The 19,082-nt window shown below is 42.9% G+C and overlaps 1 protein-coding gene across 1 annotated transcript in view; it reads left to right on the top strand.

The window, feature by feature from the left end:
• Nucleotides 1-19,082, top strand: part of LOC147688566 (BOS complex subunit NOMO1-like) — a 301,458-nt gene that overhangs the window by 146,537 nt on the left and 135,839 nt on the right. The window contains exons 18-20 of the mRNA XM_086941434.1: nt 73-168; nt 6,036-6,242; nt 18,491-18,573. Coding sequence (XP_086797560.1) covers nt 73-168; nt 6,036-6,242; nt 18,491-18,573 — 386 coding nt within the window. The remainder of the gene's footprint in view (nt 1-72; nt 169-6,035; nt 6,243-18,490; nt 18,574-19,082) is intronic.

The following is a 19,082-nucleotide window of genomic DNA, read 5'->3' as shown; positions in this document are numbered from 1 at the left end:
ATTTAAAAAAACACAAATACAAACACTTTGTTGTTGTGCATGATTATGTGTCTCTGCTTCTGTTATTGACAGCTCTTCTCCAAGTATCCTGACGCTGACTGCTGTCCGCCATCATGTCCTTGGAACTATTATTACAGATAAACTGCTGGACGTGATGGTTACAATAAAGTAAGTAAAAAGGGAAAGGCATGGTCTGTGTCTGTCTGGAATTCACCGACCCACACTGTAAGGTTCTAGGTGTACTTTACTAAGGTCTAGGGCCGAGTAATGTGTTCCGAAATTGATCACACTGTTACAAAATATGCATACAGGTCTTTTGTTTATACCTGTGTATGAGCCAAACCTTTCCTATAAAATTTGACCTTCAGAAATCACTGATGACTGCAACAGTGAAGAATTCTAACCTTGTTTGTACATCGTGGGTACCCAGTTTTCCATCAATTCTTAATAACTTGTAGGTGATATAGTGCTCTGGAGTTAACATTAGCTGTCTGTTTTTGTTGCAATGCAAGGAAAATATCAAGGCCTTGTAAGAGACTATGAGAATCAACTTTTTCTCTCGAGACAGCTTGATTATACTCAAACAAATATTTTTGTTTTGCTCAATATACTTTGAATACATTGAACTTTTCTTAATAAAATGACCTATTATTCTAGAGGTACAAAATAGTGTGTAGTAGTGATTTAGCCTGATAATGAACATAACTTAAAATCAAGTTAATATGCTATTTCATCAATGTAAACTGATCTGAAACCACAAAACGACTGTGAAAACAAAGTAAATGGTAAATCATTTTCTGGAGATATCACTACTGTCCCGCAGGGAGCCTCCCTGAGCCCTACCCTTTTCAATGCCTATGTCTTCTCTTTGGCCACGATCAGCAGGAAATGGGGCTTCAATATCTGCTCCTATGATGATGATACACAGCTAATAATTGCCTTTGAAGAAAGGCATGAGGATACCAGGAAAAAGTTAATTGACTTTTTTGCAGAGACAGCAACTTGGATGACAGACCATCATCTGAAACTAAATACTGAGAAGTCCAAGATCTTGCTTTTTGGAGGAGCTCACCTAGTCTGGGATGCTACCTGGTGGCCTCAGTCACTAGGAACTGCCCCGAAACCCAAAAGGGTTGTAAAAAAACCTGGTCATACTCAACAACAATGCTCTAACTATGCAGGACCAAGTCCAAGCATTGTGTGGAAAAAGCTTTGCCATGCTAAAGCTACTAAAAAAGACTCTTCTCATGGATCCTCTTGAAGTGCAGGAAGACACTTACCCAGGGACTACTTTAAAGGAGACTAGATTATGGGAATGCGCTCTGTGTAGGCATGCTAGACTATCGACTGCAGGTAATCCAGAACGCAACCGCCAAGCTTGTCTGCAATAAATGAATTTATTTATTTATTTACGAATTTTGTAAAGCGCACGGCTACCCCCAATGGGGGTGTCCCGGCGCTAGGTCTGTCAGCAGGAAAGGAAAGAGCAATCTAGATAGATGAGAATAACCAGGTTTTCAGGCGCCTGCGAAACAGAGCTTCAGATGGGGCAAATCTGAGATCGATCGGTAGGCAGTTCCAATGTTTGGCAGCAAGAACAGCAAAGGCTCGACCACCAGTTCTTGTGCGACAGAATCTTGGCACCTGCATGAGACGAAGGTTGTTAGAGCGGAGGTCTCTGATTGAGTGGGACAATCTCAATCTCTTTTTTAAATAATCTGGGCCAGTTCCGTTCAGGGCTCGAAAAGCAAGAGTGAGCGTTTTGAATTTAATACGGTTGGCTATGGGAAGCCAATGGAGTTCTTTGCGAAACGCTGATATGGGGTGTCTGTATGAAATATTGCCAATCAGCCTTGCAGCAGCATTTTGAACTACCTGTAGGCGTTCAATTTGATATAGAGGGGCCCCAGCATATAAGCTGTTGGCATAATCTAGATGGGAGGTGATTAATGCCTGAGTTACTGTTCTGCGTGCCTCCTTGGGCAAAAATGGAAAGATCTTTCTCATCATTTTTAATTTACCATGGCAGGCCGCAGTAACCTTATTAATTTGAGGGCCACAGGAGAGGGTATCATCAAATATAAACCCTAGGTTGCGGGCAGAGTGAACCGGGGTAGGGGGGGGGGTTGAGTACCGTAGGCCACCATAATGAAGGTGGAATGATCATTTTTTGATTAAAAAACAAGACCTCGGTCTTGTCTGTGTTAAGTCGAAGGTGGTTCGAGGACATCCAAGAGCAGATCTCGCCAAGACAGTGGCGGAAACTGGAAAGGCTGGAGTCAGAGTGGTCTCTAAAAGAAAATATCAGCTGTGTATCATCAGCATAAGAGACCACTCTGACTCCGCATGCCTCCACCACCTTCGCCAACGGGGCCAGATAGACATTAAAAAACAGAGGACTCAACGCTGAGCCCTGTGGTACTCCACGTACAAGAGGTTTGCATCCTGATTTAAACGGTCTGAGCAGAACCCTCTGAAATCGTCCTTGGAGAAAGGACCTGATCCACGCCAGAGCGATGCCGCCCAGTCCAATATGCTCCAGTCGGTCTAGGAGAATTTTGTGGGACACCGTATCGAAAGCGGCGGATAGGTCGAGGAGGACCAACATGGCCTCCTCGCCCTTATCCACACACTCTCGCACAGTCTCCGATACCTCTAGCAAGGCGGTCTCCGTACTGAATCCAGCACGGAAACCGGACTGGGAATCATGAAGAAGAGAGTTAGTCTCTAAGTATTCTGCCAGTTGTAATTGGACGGCCTTCTCCAAAACCTTCGCGGGTTTCGGAAGGAGGGAAATGGGCCGATAATTACTGAATTGTGTGGGGTCAGCGTCAGATTTCTTTAGGATAGGTACCAGCAGTGCTTCCTTCCAGGCAGAGGGGAATTGGCCTCGTTGTAAAGAGGCGTTCCAGATGGAAGTGAGAGGCTCTAATAGTAAGGTCGAGAGTTCACTCATAATTTTAGGGGGAGCCGGGTCCAAAGGGGAGCCCGATTTGCACTGTAAGAGTAATTTAAGTGCAAAGTTGGGGGTGAGATCCTTGAATGCTAATAGTGAGGGAGCAGAGCCATAGATGTTGGAAACCGGAGGGGGGTGAAGATCAGGTGCTCCATCTGAAGGGAAGGAGGATGCAATTTTTTAAATTTTTTCTTCAAAGAAATCCGATAGTCCGTTGCAAAGAGACTGGTTGGCTGGATTGTTAGATGTCATAGCTGGGGGTTTTACAAAATCTTTAACGATTTTAAACAGCATCTTTGCAGAATTGTCTGCATCTTTAATTTGTGAGGCAAAAAACTCTTTCATGGCCAGTTTTTTTAGTTTAGTAAATTTCTTAAGGGCTGTTTTATAGATAGTTTTTGCCTCAGTATCATAAGTTCGTCTCCAGCTACGTTCTAGTTGTTTGCAGTGACTTTTTTCTTTACGTAGCGTGGCTGTGAACCAGGGAGCAGAGGGGCGAGATCTTGCCGATGACACAGGTAGAAGCGGGGCAATTTCATCAATTGCAGCCGATAAGGTCATATTAAACTTGGTGACACAGTCATCAACATTTTCCAGTTCGGACTCTAAAGGGCAACTAAATATCGATTCTAGAGCAGTACAGGTAATCTTGTGCCATTTTCTTCTGAGGTCTGATCCAAGTGCTACCGAGGTAGCTGCCTGAGGAAGTGAGATATCAACCGCGAGCAGGTAGTGATCGGACCAAGTGAGGGGAAGGGAAGGGTGGATGATGGTCCCTGGCATGTTCGAGAATATAAGGTCCAATGTGTGGCCCGCCTCGTGCGTAGGACCATGGATTAGTTGTGTCAGGCTCAGGCTCTGAAGAGAGTCGAGAAGGCGCGTGGCTTGGGTGCAGGTGGGATCATCCACATGAAGGTTAAAATCTCCTAATACCATAAAGTGTGGGTGCTTAAGAGACAAGTCAGTGATGATGTGCACCAATTGTGATAAGGAGGAGGGAGATGCTTTAGGGGGATTATAGACTAAAATACCTGTTAGAAAGACTGCCGCTGAGTCAGCGATAGAGAAATATATAGCTTCGATCAATCCAATGTTAGTGATTTTTTTAATAGTCGTATTTAGATGGGATTTGAACAGAATGGCCAATCCGCCTCCAGTTTTACCCTCACGGTTCACACCCAGGAATCGATAGTCCGGGGGGGGTGGCTATATGGATATCCGGGTTAGAGGTGTCTTTAATCCAAGATTCGGTAAGGAATAAGATATCCCAACTATAAGTGGTCAGGATCGACCAAATCTCGTTGGCATGACGGGGGAGGGATCTGCAATTGATCAGTGGTAATTTTAGGCAGCGGCCGGGCGGGGCCCGAGGAAGAGGTAGGGTGCCTTCGCACCACGGAGGGAGCAACAAGTTGCATAGAGGACAGTTGAAAGAGTGGCCATCTAAGCTGTTAGGGGGGCAGCGAACAGATGTAGAACAGGAGCCCGTTCCTAACTGTAACAGCTGTTCTCTGGTCCAGCTTATGCGGGTGTCAGTGGTGGCCTGAGCAGGGGGACTGGCCCTGGGCCCGTGCCAGGCGCGGACGGGCGCAGACGGGCTTGCCTTAGGCGCGCCTTCGGCGCGCCATCGGCGCGCCCGCTGCGCCCGCCCGCTGCGCGGACGAGATGATAGGTTGTGTTTATACATGACAGGAGGGTGGGAGTGGTCCCGAAGCTGGACCGCTACCCTGCCTGCCTTCCCAAGATGGCGGCCGCAATTCCGCGTCTACCGGCGTCAGCGCCTTAATTCGGCTGCGCCGGTAGAATCAGGCTATCGTTACAACCCCAGGAGGTGAAGTAAATCTCTCCTTCTGGGTAGCGAAATGCCAGGAATAATGGTAAAATAGCGCCACTTAAAATATATACATCTAGTTAAAACCGATCCTGACAGTTTGTAAATACACACACGCAAAAGTAATGATTATCTCCATGATATAGAAGAGAAGAATGCCCCCGGCTTCCGCCTCAGGGGAAAGTTACCAACAGAATTACCGGAGGCCGGGCTGCCGATCCTTAAGTAAGGCGGGAGGGCGGAAGTGGTCCCGAAGCTGGACCGCTACCCTGCCTGCCTTCCCAAGATGGCGGCCGCAATTCCGCGTCTATGTCTGAGGGATCTCCATCGGCTGCCTATGCACCAAAGAGCCACGTTCAGGCTCCTGCGCTATGCACACAGAGTGCTACACAATCGTGGCCCCCGAATATTGCAATTCTATGCCCCCACACGAAAACTGAGGTCTTGCTATCACGCTTTGGCCAAACTCAGAAGCATTAAGAAGTTAGAGCGGGGGGGGGCTCTCTTTCTCTCATCTGGCGGCCGTTCATTGGAATGAACTTCCTTTAGACCTTCGCCTTACAGACTATTATATGTAATTTAGGAAGAAGCTGAAAACATTGTTGTTTCCTAGGATGTAATCGCTGACACTCTGCAGCCTTTTGCCTAGGCCCCCCTGTTCTCAGATGACCGGGTATCATTCCACCCTAATTTCAGGATATAGCTTTCCTATCGCCATGATATCCCTCGGAATGATTGTTGTGGTCTATAAATACAGAATACAAATACTGAGGTAGAAGACAAGCCAACTTTCCTGAAATGCATCCTCTATTTACCTAGATCTGGTCAGGACACCTACAGTTGGAATGATTAGTAACTGAATTAACAAAATAAAAACTCAATACGTCTACTCCAAACTGAATGAGCTTGAGTACTCTCTTTTGCTTCTGTTTAAAGTGACCACATTGGGTACCTCATAATCTTTGTGCAAACCAAACAAGAGCCAGTAGAGATTTTCTATGTACTTCTTAATTCGCCAAGGTTATTCATCAAAAACACAGATGTTTGCAGTACAGTGCTATGTCCTTTTTCAAAACATCTATGCACCATGCACACACGTAGTTACGCAGTTTTGTGTTTTTTTTTACCTTATGCCAGGTTGAGATGGAAACTTATTTTAGGACAAATAAACACAGTGGCATATGTATATGATTAAAAATGTGTTTGAGCTTCTGAGACTGATCATTATGTATTTACTTTCACTTTTAGATCTTCCATTGATAGTGAACCGGCTTTGGTTCTGGGTCCACTAAAGTCCACACAGGAGATTCGTAGAGAGCAGCAGTTGGCAGAAATTGAAGCTCGCAGGCAGGAGCGAGAAAAGAAAGGGCAAGAAGAAACAATGAAACCGCCAGTTCAAGAGATGGTAGAAGAATTACAAGGACCATTCTCCTATGAATTTTTCTACTGGGCAAGGTAAAGTTTAGGCAGCTTTTACTTTTAAGTACAGGGTTTCTTTACTTTCTTTTTAACATATTTACATATTTGTAACATTTTAAAACTATATTGGTATTTTAAAGGCAGAATTCCGTAAAAATGCTTAATTCAAACAAACCCTTTAAAATCTTGTTGAAAAAGTACTGTTTATTGCTGATAATTTCATAGTTCACTTCAGGTCTAATGCTTATTCACCAAGTAGGATTTTCCAAAATGTTGGGGGCTGTTCATAAAGGTAAACTTACACATGAATAGATCTACATGTGTAGGTATACTCTTACACGTTTTAGTAACTTTACTGCTTTAGGCCATTCACTATTTACAAATGTAAAATTCATCAAACATGTAGGCTTGCATGTTCCCATACCCAGAAATAGGAGGTGAGGTAAGTAAAAATAGCATATACTGCTGTAAAGGTGTCTTTCTGTCCTTATTTGATGATCTGAACACATGGTTGGGACCGCTGCAGTCGGGGTGGAGATCTCTCCATGGTAATGTATAGGACCATTTATAATAATTTCTGAAAGTAAAAAAACAAAGTTTACTTTTAATGTGTTAATGCAAATTAGTTTTATATATTTTAAAAGCAGGCTAAATTGTAATAATTGCAACAGCACTATTACCTTCATTTTGAATGAAATCTAAATGTAAATATCCCATCCACCACATTTTTTAAATATTTATTTTGTATTTCAAGGTAATAAGTTATGTATGGAAGTATTTGAATGAATCTAGTGCTTTTAAAAAATTACCTGTTCTATAGTTTTTAAATTCAAAGAAGTATCTATCATGCTTTAAAAATGAAAGATATTTTTATAAGTTATTTTTAAGGTAAAATAGATTTTTTTCTGAAATTGTTTCCTATGCGGTTCTGTTCTAAGACTCTACCACAATTAATTTCTATGGGAGGGTATTGCAGTACAATTGGTTAGCCAAGTGTGGTTCTGTGTTTAGTAATGTGTGAGCTGAAGTACATTTATTACTGTATTTCTCAAGCTGATTTCTGCCTCGAATGCAAAGCGTTTGCTCTTTGTTTTGGGAAAGGGTAACTGTTCCTGGGCGATTAATTCTGATAGTCAAAATACTTTAGCTAGAGTGTCATTCCCAGACTCTTCTATGCTGTGAAACCGAAGCCGGGCAGACAGCTAAATATTCGTTTCTGCCAGTGTGTCGCTTGTCTGAAAGAAATGCAAATGTGGACAACAAGTTAATCTGCAAATTTAAAGGGCAATTTGCAAATGGAAAGGGTGCTTGGGAGCAGCCCGTACAGGATTTTATTGATGAAGCTTTGGGATGACAAAGATTTATTATTTTTGAATGGTAGTGCAAAGAGATACAACTGAGCTGTGAAGTGCCTGCTTTTAATTGCCATTGTATTTACATAGCGCTTCTTATCCCTAAGGAGATGTTGAAGGGACAGTACTGTAAAGAAATGTCATTATGTATGGGCTGGGTATTACTAAAATCTGTATTTTGGAAGCACCATTTTAGATTAAAACATTTTGCGCATTTTGTAGCAGTCTATCTTATACTGTGTGTAATGCAAGTATATATATTCACAATGCTTTCTGTCACAGACTGTGACCTCGTTGCACTAAAAATACACATATCAATATTCACCACTGCACCAACCAAGATTTCATTCTGTAGCTCTCTGGTTACACACAGACCTTTGCAGTGAATTAGCTATTAAAGGATTTATAAAGGACTATAGTGCATTTCCCTCTTAGTATTCAGTTTTCAAATGTATTTAGGTTTCGTTTAAGCTGTAGGTTATTTTTATATGTAGCTACCTGATGCTGAAAGACATAAAAAACATACAGAATATTTTGTTTTTAGCCACACCTTTGACCCCGCCCCATGTACAGACTCTCAAACCCTCCAGCCCACTCCAACTCAAGGCTGAAGTCAACAACTGCAGCAGCAAACTAAAATAACCAAGAGTACAGTTTTTACTAAAATAGAAGCATCTGTTTTTATAATGTTAAAAATAAAAAAGTATGAAAGCAGATTAAGGGACCACATCCTCCCCTGGAATTAAAAAAACATCCTACTTGGACCTTACAGTTCATCATTTATGTTTGTAAATGGTATGTTTTAATTATAATGAAAGTTGTTCAGCAACATCCAGTTCCATGCAGTTGTAAAAGCCAAGCGGTCAGCATCCCATGAAATATAGTATGGTTCTCCTCGGAAGCCGTGCACTAAAGTGGCCTACCAGCAAGGACCACTGGAATTATGTGATTGTGTGGCCGCTGCGATTTTAGCATAATTGTAGATTTGCCAAATTGTCCACAAATTCCATCATCTGCAGCATAATCTGCTGATTTTAAAAAAACAATTTTTTTATTACTCAAACAGTTGAACAGATACTAAACAACAGCGTCACATATTGGCTCACAGTAGAAGACCTTTTGCAAAGCTGGACTGGTCACCTTTTTTTGCTTATTTCTATATTTGGGTATTAAAGAAGTACTAACAAGGTGCAACCACAGATTGACCGTTTCCCTGGAGAAAAACGGGCACACCCATCACATTAGTTCAGAAAGGTGTTCTCATCCAAATAAGTTTTGTCAAATTATGTTTTGTTTGTGAAAAATATAATACCATTGCACATTTTTCTGTAATTCTTTTTGGAGACTTTTTATTTGAATTGTGTGGTAAGCCTCTGACACGGCACCACAGTCAGCCTCAAACCTTTCATTTGCTAAACACTGTTTAATGTTATTTCTCCACACTATAAATGATTTGCTGTGGGAATTGGGGGCGTTTATGGTTGTCGATGATGGGTACCAGGTTCTAGGAATTTTTGTCAGGAGGGGATTCTTAAACCTAAAAAAATTGTGATCGGGAATGTCTCCACATCAAAACGTTTGAAGACCTCTATTGTAGTATGTTAGTAATACTATTGTAGTACTACTAAACATGCTAGGTCCAATGTCTTTAGGATTATACTAAAACATATAATTGACTTCGCTTGAATGGAAAATCTCTCCAAACATACTGTCATTAAACAACTTTCACTTTTTTAGTGACCGAACAAGAGCGCCCTGTTTAGACCTGGCTAGAAATGGCTTTGGTTTCATTCCAGAGCTCAGCTCAGGAAAAAAGCAGAGAGTGAAGGGCTCTAGAAAGAGAATAGTTTTAGAGCCACCCTTTTCTTGTTCTGCCTCTTGCGACTGCTCAGCATTTGATTGACAAGTATCTATTTTTGCCCACCTAGTTGTGCTTCATTGTAATCCATGGCCAGAGAAGTGTCCATGCTATGCATTAGACAACACATCCCCAAAAACAACCATTCTTTAACTCCCTAGAGAGCAGTGCCTCAGCTGTGTTTAAAGTCGGTGCATGGATATTTCCTAGGAGTTGGCCAGAATGCCAAACATGTCAGCAGTCATCCAGCTTACCACCTGCAAAGAGATGGCAGCTAGTTGCCAGGACAAAAACAAATTGCAGGCAGTGACATGCCAACTCCAGTCCACCATCAAGGAAAACTACCCCATCATGGCTCTCTTACAGTGGTGAATGCATGCTATCATGCCTGCTGGAGGAAGCAGTGTCCGTGCCCGGGCTAAGAGGGGGCATCCAGTGGGTGAACAGAGCTGCCCAGCAGGCATGATGCTTCACAGGAGCTGGCAAGGACACAGCGAGCCTCCTCTCCCTGTAGGGCTCTATAGTTGTTAGTGACAGCACAGGTCCCTGGATAGGAGATATCAACTTGAGGAAGGAGTGCTGCATCACCCTCAACATGCCCTGCCAAATGCAAAATGAGCCGTAAATGATAAACTAAGATCCATGCTGCTGTCTGATTGCCTGAGTGGGAACATTCTCCCCACTCAACTGTATCTGGGCCATTAGCACACCTTGGACCCCGTAGCCTCAGTAACGACAGGAGCACTCTGTTGCATTCCTCATGCACTCATCAAAGGTCTTGCTTGCCAATGCCATTTGGACATAGAAGGACTGTAGCATGGATATCCGGCAGGACAGATTTAATTGCTGGCCTGAAGGCCCAGCTCCTTGCTTATGCCCATACTTAGCAGATTTTTAGCTAAAGCATTCACTCCCTACTAGCGAAACCCTGTGTGCGGATGACAATTAAGCATTTAATCCTCTTGTGGGAGGCTTCTGACCTTGTTGGGCTAGAAATTTCCCCCCATCCCCCCACCATTCCCACACAACGTATCTGTAGCAATTGATTGTCTTGCTGGCTACAATGTAATGGCTACTCCAAATCATTCCCTGTGCTGCTAATATACATCCTTCGTCTGGCTTGTATCAAGGAAAATGGTGCCTTAGCTAGTAGCTTGTTAGATCAGCCTCATCTTCCCCGTGAGTAACACTGCATCAGCTATACTCAAGTCCACTGTCCTACACACCAAACATTGAACTGAAAAATTTGGAATTCCAAACTGGATGAAGAATTAGCATCAACTATAATATGGCTCAATACCTAAAGAAGTGGTCATGCCCAAATGACCAGCTTTCTTACCAAAGTAGGTCAGAGACCCTTCCTGCGTTTAACTACATTGGTCACTTCAGGCTATTACAAGGACGCCAGGATCTTCCTGCACTGGCTCCTAGTGGGACAACCTAGTGCTAAATTTGATTCCCTTGCACTAAGAAACCTGTATCATGGTGCACCTATCCTTCCAGCAGCTGCCCCTGATGTACCCCAGATGCCTTGCACTCATCTGAGCAGCATCACCTGGTGAGAAAAAACTGTAACTATTTAATGCTGCATCAACAAATGATGAACAGAATGCTGAAAAAAATCAAACATTCACCCTAGTCAAGAGATCTGGGTTAAATCCATTGTTCTATTCCTCACCACCACACCCCAATTTGGACCCAGCCAAATGCAAATCAGTCTTGACCCTGCTCCTCATGGGAACAGTGATTCTCCCTGGACTGGAAACAAGCATCCTGGGACCTCTTTCGGGGCATATGGCTGGGATCCAAACTCTGGTGGCACAGTGAGCAAAAGAAATGTGGATTATACCCAGATCTCTTAGCTGCTGGTGAGTGGTTGAAAAGTTTCAGCACTCCATCCATCTTGTTGTGTTTGCTTTGATCGCCCTAAGGGGCCAAGGGCATTCCCAGACGTGGGTCCCTTGCTCGATATGCCTCTGGATTTAAGCTAGCCTAGCTGATAAAGGGGTTATACCTCGAAACCAGTCCCGGGATGCTTTTTTCTGGTCCATGGAAGACCTAGTCTGGCAATTCGGGCTGGGCTTTTCCCATGAGGTGCACGGTCAATATGGTTGGGTCCATATTGGGTTGGCATAGTGAGCAAAAGAACTATGGATTAAACCCGAATTCTCGACTGGGGGTGAGTGGTAAAAAAGTTTCAGCACTCTGTTAATCATCTTCTGTTCGAGGAAAAACTGTTGTGACAGCTGTTTGAACATCTCCCCATCATCTACTTCTGTAGCAGACAGGCTCCCACTCATGAGCCACTAACTGAAATTTACAATCTCTATAACCCCTGTGCAAGAAACTCCCAGCATAAGTTTCCCTGCTTCAGTCTTCGGATAACGGCTGCAAGTGGGTCCATAATGCTGAAAATCCTGGGTGAAACATCAACTCTCCATGAACCGCCAAATCAACGCCATCTAATCCACCCATTTCAACTGCCTACGGACTCTACGGAAGACTTTCAAATGGATACCACCTGATTGCAGAAAGACACTCACCCACGCTCTCATCACAAGCAGGCTAGACTACGGAAACGCCCTCTATGCAGGAATCAACAGAACTCTACTCTACTACTCAAACTCCAAACGATCCAGAACGCAGCCGCCAGGCTAATCTTAGGGACACCTCGCCATGATCACATGACCCCTCACCCGTGAGAACTTCACTGGCTCCCCGTCGAGAAGAGGGTCACCTACAAACTACTCACACAGGCCTACAAAGCTCTCCACAACATTTGACCCAGCTTCCTCAACAACAGAATAAGTTTCCATGCACCCAGAAGGAACTTCCGTTCAGCGGACCTCGCCCTGGCAGAGGTACCTCGCATCCGCCGAGCCAGATCAGGAGGAAGAGCTTTCTCCTACACCGCGGCCACAGCTTGGATCTCTCTCCCATTAGGAATACAGAGCTCTCCTAACCTGCACTCATTCAGACAAGATCTCAAGACCTGGCTCTTCGACTGACCTGGAGCTGCCCTACCCTCCCCCCATCGCCTTGAGACACTCACAGGTGAGTAGCACGCTTCACCAACCCCTGAATAATTGATTGATTGATTGATTAACTGACTTGCAACAAGCCAAAAGGACACTATTTCTCCAGCTTGGACTGTAACTTATTTGTACAGTGTTCATTACACTCCTTCTTTGTCATGTAACTGAAGCTCCGCTGAGCCAATTACTTGTTTTAACCTCAAAATGGCACATCTTGGTACAGTAAATTTCATAAATGGTAAAGACTGTAGCCTGCTCAACTTTTGCTACTTTTTGTGATGCTGTATCCTGTATTGGTCAACACAGGATCTACACCATCAATTAATCATGAGTTCCAGTGTCTGGTATGGTGCATTAGAGTAAGTATTTGCAGAAAGAGCACATGCTTAGTGGCTTGTGCCTGCCATTTGTTCTACATATTGCTAACGTGGAGTGTCTGAGGCACTCTTCTGTCTTTCTGTTTATTCATAGCTTTATTCATGATCCGTATTTCCGAAGAACCATTTAGCTAGTGAAAGATATAACTATACGCATTTTATATACTCCTCTAACTTATGTAAGGTGACTATTTCTTTCAAAATATGTTTTTAGCTGTTTTATCACACTTAATCTTCTCCACTTGGAAGGAGTAAAGGAATAGCTAGGCTTACAAGGGACAGAATTTACTTCCGAAGATGTTGTTCTTGAATCTCACTTAAACTCCTGTTAATATGGAAAAAGTAGATGCTAATATGAAAAAGGATACATTAATTTATGAGACTGAAATCGCGCATTTATTAACGAATTTGCTGAATCCACTCCGACTTGCAAATACATAGTCAAGCAAGCTCTCAGACCTAGGGTAGGCTTGCTCCTAAAACACCCTAAAGTCAGATGCCACAGAGGTAGCCACTCGGGGCACAGCATACGCACTGATCACGTTCTCCCCATGCTGAACATCTGAACAAGTTAACCACTGGACACATTGTGTCCACTCAAGGTCGAGGCCCACCTGTACTTTCAATTAGAATGTAAGATTCCCAAGGCAGCAATTTACATTCCTTACCATACATTGATCACCGGACATTTTTTTATCACTTATAATGAACTGTATAAAAGAAGGCTGCAGACCAATTGTAATTTGAGACAGTCCTCAGACCCTGCATCTGTAACTGTTCTCCCTGCTGCTTTGTTGAATTAAACTGATCCTGTCTTGCCAATCTCCTCTTCTCTTTTCAAGATATTTCATGTTCCAGTAACACTCCCACACTCATCATAAAATTTGCTGGCTACCAAATTAAGGGGACAAATTTAATGTGTGGCCCATTTGTTGCAACTATTCGGTTCACTTGCAAAACAATTTTTACGTGAGCCCCGATCCTGTCAATATTACGTGCTTTAGGCAACGCCGTTTGCTAAGTACTTCCCGGGATACCTGTTGGAGCCTGGGCCATGACCCAAGAATGTCTATGGATAATGACTATGCTGTAAAAAGGGTTGTCTTACATAGGATTTGTCAGTGTTGCCTGGACTCCTTAGGGATACTCACACTGAAATTGTGTGAACACTCTTACTGTCTTGGGCTAAACAAAAAAGTGAGTAGGGTGTGTATAATCATATGTGCTATGCAGCACCCACATTCATGACTGGGTAAAAGAACAGCTGCTGTTATTCTGGGTGCTGCTGTGGTACCTCTTCCACCACAGCTGGGCTTCACAGTTTGGATGAAAAGAGTGTCAATGTTTTTGCGAAGCCGTCATAAGACATATAGAAACTACCAACCAGTTAGTCTCTTCCATGTCATATATAGTACATTTCCTTCACCCCTCCAAGCCCCGCGCCCTCCTACCCCCACCATTGCGGCCTCCCATTTCTCAGGCTGAGCACCTTCAACATCGGCTTATAATTATGTAATTATTAAACTGCCTTAGTTACAGTGTTTGGTACTTCTTGATATGACAGACCAATTACTGTCAGTGTGGTGACAATACTACTATCGCTACTGGTTCATCTCGGGTGGACTAAAAAGCTTAAAGGCCCACAAGCCGAGGACTTGGATTACCTAGAACAAGGCAGACCCCTTTACCTGAAGTCCACAATATCCATTCTCACCAGATACTCTCATTCAATTCTTTCTATGTTCTACACAATTGTTGACCTTTATTCCCCCTCCTCGTTCAGGATATGAGCTATGTGCTGAGTGTGCCATGATCTCTTGTATTTAGCATGCCTTCTTGCCACCAGCACTGCCACCCAATTGTAAAGCTACTGCTATGTGTTTTTGAATAGTGGAAAGCACAAGCATTGACATAGCCAATAGATCTGCCCTTGGTAAGCTGATGTTATGGTTATTTTTTGTGTTGCAAGCACATAGTATATGGTGCAGAAATACACCCTTAGCATGGAAAGTTAAATACCACCTGTGGGCAGAGGCACCTAATGTGCCATCAAATGCAGTGAGAGTGAAAACATGACTTCAGACCTACCTTGTGCAGGCTATGGCAGCAGCTTGATCCCTGCTTCACAGTCCTGTCAAAAACACTCATTTCGACGGTTAGGGAAACCTAATTTTGAACATCAAACATGTCAACCCCTAAGCACACTTTGTTTCCATAAAGTAGTGTTCATAATATTCAAGAATGAAATGTGTGAAATTAGAAAGGACAATTTCCCCCAGTGTCGAAGCCCAAACTGACATTGTCACTAGCCCGGTTGTAGCTGACCAATAGGAAAGCTCAAAGTATAGATTATGTGCTCTAATTTATAACTTTTGAGTTGTACTAGCTAAAGACTCCATTCAAAGACTTACATTTATAAGTAATACAGTCCACTCCAATGGTGAAGTGAGTTTTTCATAAATATATTGGAATTGTAACTTTTCGAATGTTACTTTTACCTTGCCTAAAGTTGCTGGAGGCTAAATTTCATTAACTTCTCCAGCCACTTTCCAGCCTGTAATTGGGTGAAATGAGGTGTGAAAACTGTGTTCCTACTGCAGGAACAATGTCCAATATATGAGGAATTGTTTTTCTTCCCCTTGCAGGAAGGCTAGTTGGCATGTGCTCAGGAACCTAATTACCTTCAAAGGGGTTGGCCTGTCGCAAGTAAATGTCAGGTGACACCTCGACAGGACCCTGCATTTGTCCCGCTAGTCAGGCTGGCACCAATCCCAGTGGGAGGGAAGCTATTCCTGAACTGGTTTTGAGTGACCGCAGTGGAGGTGACTGCTCATTACACTGGTCATTTCTCTAGGTGGGCACACAGGTTCTGCACAGTAGGATATGGGTTTCCCTATCTTGGATTCTTGGAATGAAAGGCTCTGTGGGATTGCTTGCAATAGGACATACAGGAATTGCAGAACAAATGGTTAGGGTTGTCCCTGGGAGCTTTTACCCTATTGGTTCAGGAGTGCCCAGGAGTCACTCCTACTCACTAACTGGTGCCAGACATAAATGTGGCATCCTGAGCCATCCTCCCCAGAACACTTTCTGGACCTGTTGAAAATCAAAAGAGGACTGGACCTGCTTTTTGTGACCTTAGAGAAGCCCTGAAGGACTGGACGTGCTCCCCTATGTATTCAGAGCAAAGAAATGTGTTCAAGGGGTCAGTTTGTTGACCTTCTGTGTAGCTACAGGAAAACAACAAGCTGCTGGAGGCCTTTTCCATAAAGTACCCAGCTGATCGGTGGCAACTAGACCTGGACTAAATTTTGCGGGTGGCCTCTGCCTGCCTTCCCTGAGGTCATAGGGTATTTAAAACTGAACTCTTGTGGTAGATAGGGCAAAAGAAGAAAGTTTGGAATCTTTTCCTCCCGAACCCTGAAAAGTTTCGGACTGGCAGTTCCACGGCATTGGATTGAATTTCAGGTTTGTTCCAGTCAAGGCTCAGAAAAAAATGACTGAGTACTATTCTGCATTGTCTTAAAAACATTTCAAGCAAGAAATCTACAAAGATCCAGTGGGACCAGCCTCCTTACAGTATCCAGTCTTCGGCTCCTCTGTGGCTACACTTTCAGTGGCATTTTTCCTCTCAAAAAGTGACAAAGTATCTTTCGATGTTGGCACTTGGATGACATTGCAAATCTTTTCTTCAAAACAGTCCCTTTCTGAAGTGGGTCTTATAAACGTTTTTGCACTTTTTGATTTCTGTACTTTTCACTGGGGCCAATTCGTTTGTATCTGACCAGCACTTCATCACAAATGGCTTCAATTTGCCTAGGTCACACTCTGCTGCTCCCATTGACTAGCATTTGAGCTTTGTGCTTTTTGGTGCTATTTCTACTTAAAACGTCTAAAAATTCATATCTGTGCTTTCCCCTTATTGGCTTTCTGTAATTGTGTTGTCATCTTTTTTTTTGTCAAATCGATTTATTGAGGGGTTTCTGTCAAAACAACAAGGCACGCTTGTCATATTTGCTATACATAGATGACAAGAGGGTAAAACTGCCATTAAATAGGTACACTATTTGTTACAGCAATCAGGCTTTGCAAGTGACATTACAAGTCTGTAGAGAGTGTCAACACTTTAATATGAACAACTTCTAAACCAAAACTCCCCCCCCCTTCCCCCAACCGCTAACAAAGCAATTTTAAATAAACCCTAAAAGAAAAATAATGAGGCAAAGTGATGTTCTGTGGAGAAGGCAGGGTCAGAAAAAAAGTAGCTGAAAAAGCAAATTCTGTTATTATGCCGTCTTACTCATTGTCAGAGGAGAACCATCTATATCATGACAGTAGGGAGTCACAACCAAAAGAATCGTGCCAACTTGAGAAGTCTGGACTCCCATGACCTCCAACAAAGTGTACTTCTAGAGCCCACCATAAATGTCGTAGGTTTCAGTCGAAAAGGTGGAGAGCTCTTGATTTAGTGAATGAAAAGCAGAGAAACTCCAACCTCGACATGTAATCGTTGAGTGTTTACCAGATAGCTATGCATTTATTTTTGTCAGTAAACGTCAGTTTATGTGAGATCTGTTCCATTTGTGTCAATGTTTTTTTATATTATATTTTTCTACTATGGTTTTGACTTTACCAGTTTGGTACAACCTAAAACATTTACATAATGCTCTAAGTTAAGCCTGCCAGCTCTCTGCCATAGCTGCCAGTGGGTTGAACTCGGGTTAATTTAGTCACTTGGAGGGTTCACCCTGACAAGAAGTGTTATTTTTTCTTGAGATGGGCAATTGCCAACCCCAACTAATAATCCACTTTCCACTTTCTTACCCAGTGTGTGCTACCTTTGCTTCAGTGTATTGTGTTCATTCACCTGTAGGGATGTGTGTATGCACATATAAATAAATGTGCTAGTATTTTTTTTGTGCTCATTTTCTTTTTATCTCACTTCTTTTTAAAACTTTATCATTTAGTCAGACTTGGCGATTTATTTTTAAAGTATTTTAATGTGAGTACAATTTTGTGATTAACGAGTATATCTGAATGTGGTGGTACTACTGCATCTATGAAGTCAACCAGGGGACGTATTAACGATTACAGGACTGTGCACTGGTGTCACAGCAAATTGCACTGTTCCTAGTCCAAGAATGAACTTGTTTGATGACAGTTCCATTTTTTAATGGAGGTGGTGACTGACCTCTGTTTCAAGATATCCTAGAGCAGGTGATTGCCATTAGTGATGCACTAGGCTTCAAAGAGATGCATTGAGTGGGAGTTTCTAGATTACCTGTGCTCCCTCACAAGGAATACCCTATGTTGATGCACTGGCTGTGCACCACCTCTGGGTGGTAGTCAGTCAATGCGTCTCCCGACAACCTCTTTGCCGATGCACCTGCATCTGTAGCAACTTGTGCACATGACCCATGCTCTCAGAGAGTACTTTCTATAATTTCACCCCTTGTGAGATGTTTTTCACTCTTTAGTCTGTCACACTCGTTCCTGCGAACATACAACAATAGCTCTAAAAACTCTGTTACTGTCTTTTCTGTGTTGAATTATTTATTTGAAAACGCCTCCGTGCTGAATGTTCCTCAAACAAAAAAACTTTTCTGTAGTCTTTCAAAGTGTTACCCCTTTTGAGCTTTGCTGTTTTATGATCCCTTTCTAGATCCAGTGAGAAAATAACTGTCATCCCTTCATCAAAGGAGCTCCTTTTCTATCCACCATCTGTGGAAGCTGTTATCAGTGGAGGTACGTAGAGCAGTGGATGATTCCAGTCTGGCTAATGCTGATTAACACGCAGAGCAGGGGAGTTCAATAGAGGACCAGGAGGGCTGGATCCATAACTGATTTTGATGATAACACAAAATAAATGTACATAAATGTATTCAATGATATGAAATTCAAGCCACTAGTTATGAAGATCGGGCATGGATCTGGCCCTCCTAGACCTACTTTAGACAACCATGAAGAAAGACGTGTCTTCTGGTTCTATCCTTCTTAGCTTTGTAAACAAATGTTAGTCCATTCCCAGCATGTATTATAGATTTCATTCTTGGGCATTGAAGGGAACAGCATGCAGCTTATTTTAGGAGATTGCCCAGTCATTTTGCATCTGTGAAGCATTCATATATTATTTTGTGCTTGATCAACTTTTACTGAAGTTTTGAGAGGTTATGTAATTGCCAAATGTAACATTAGCTTAGTGGTTGAACAGAAATCCAATTCTACCTGGAACGCTATATAATTCTTGCGTATGA

The sequence above is a fragment of the Lissotriton vulgaris genome, chromosome 10 (assembly GCF_964263255.1).
Source record: "Lissotriton vulgaris chromosome 10, aLisVul1.2, whole genome shotgun sequence".
Lineage (NCBI taxonomy): Eukaryota > Metazoa > Chordata > Amphibia > Caudata > Salamandridae > Lissotriton > Lissotriton vulgaris.
This window is presented reverse-complemented; position numbering and strand designations above follow the sequence as displayed.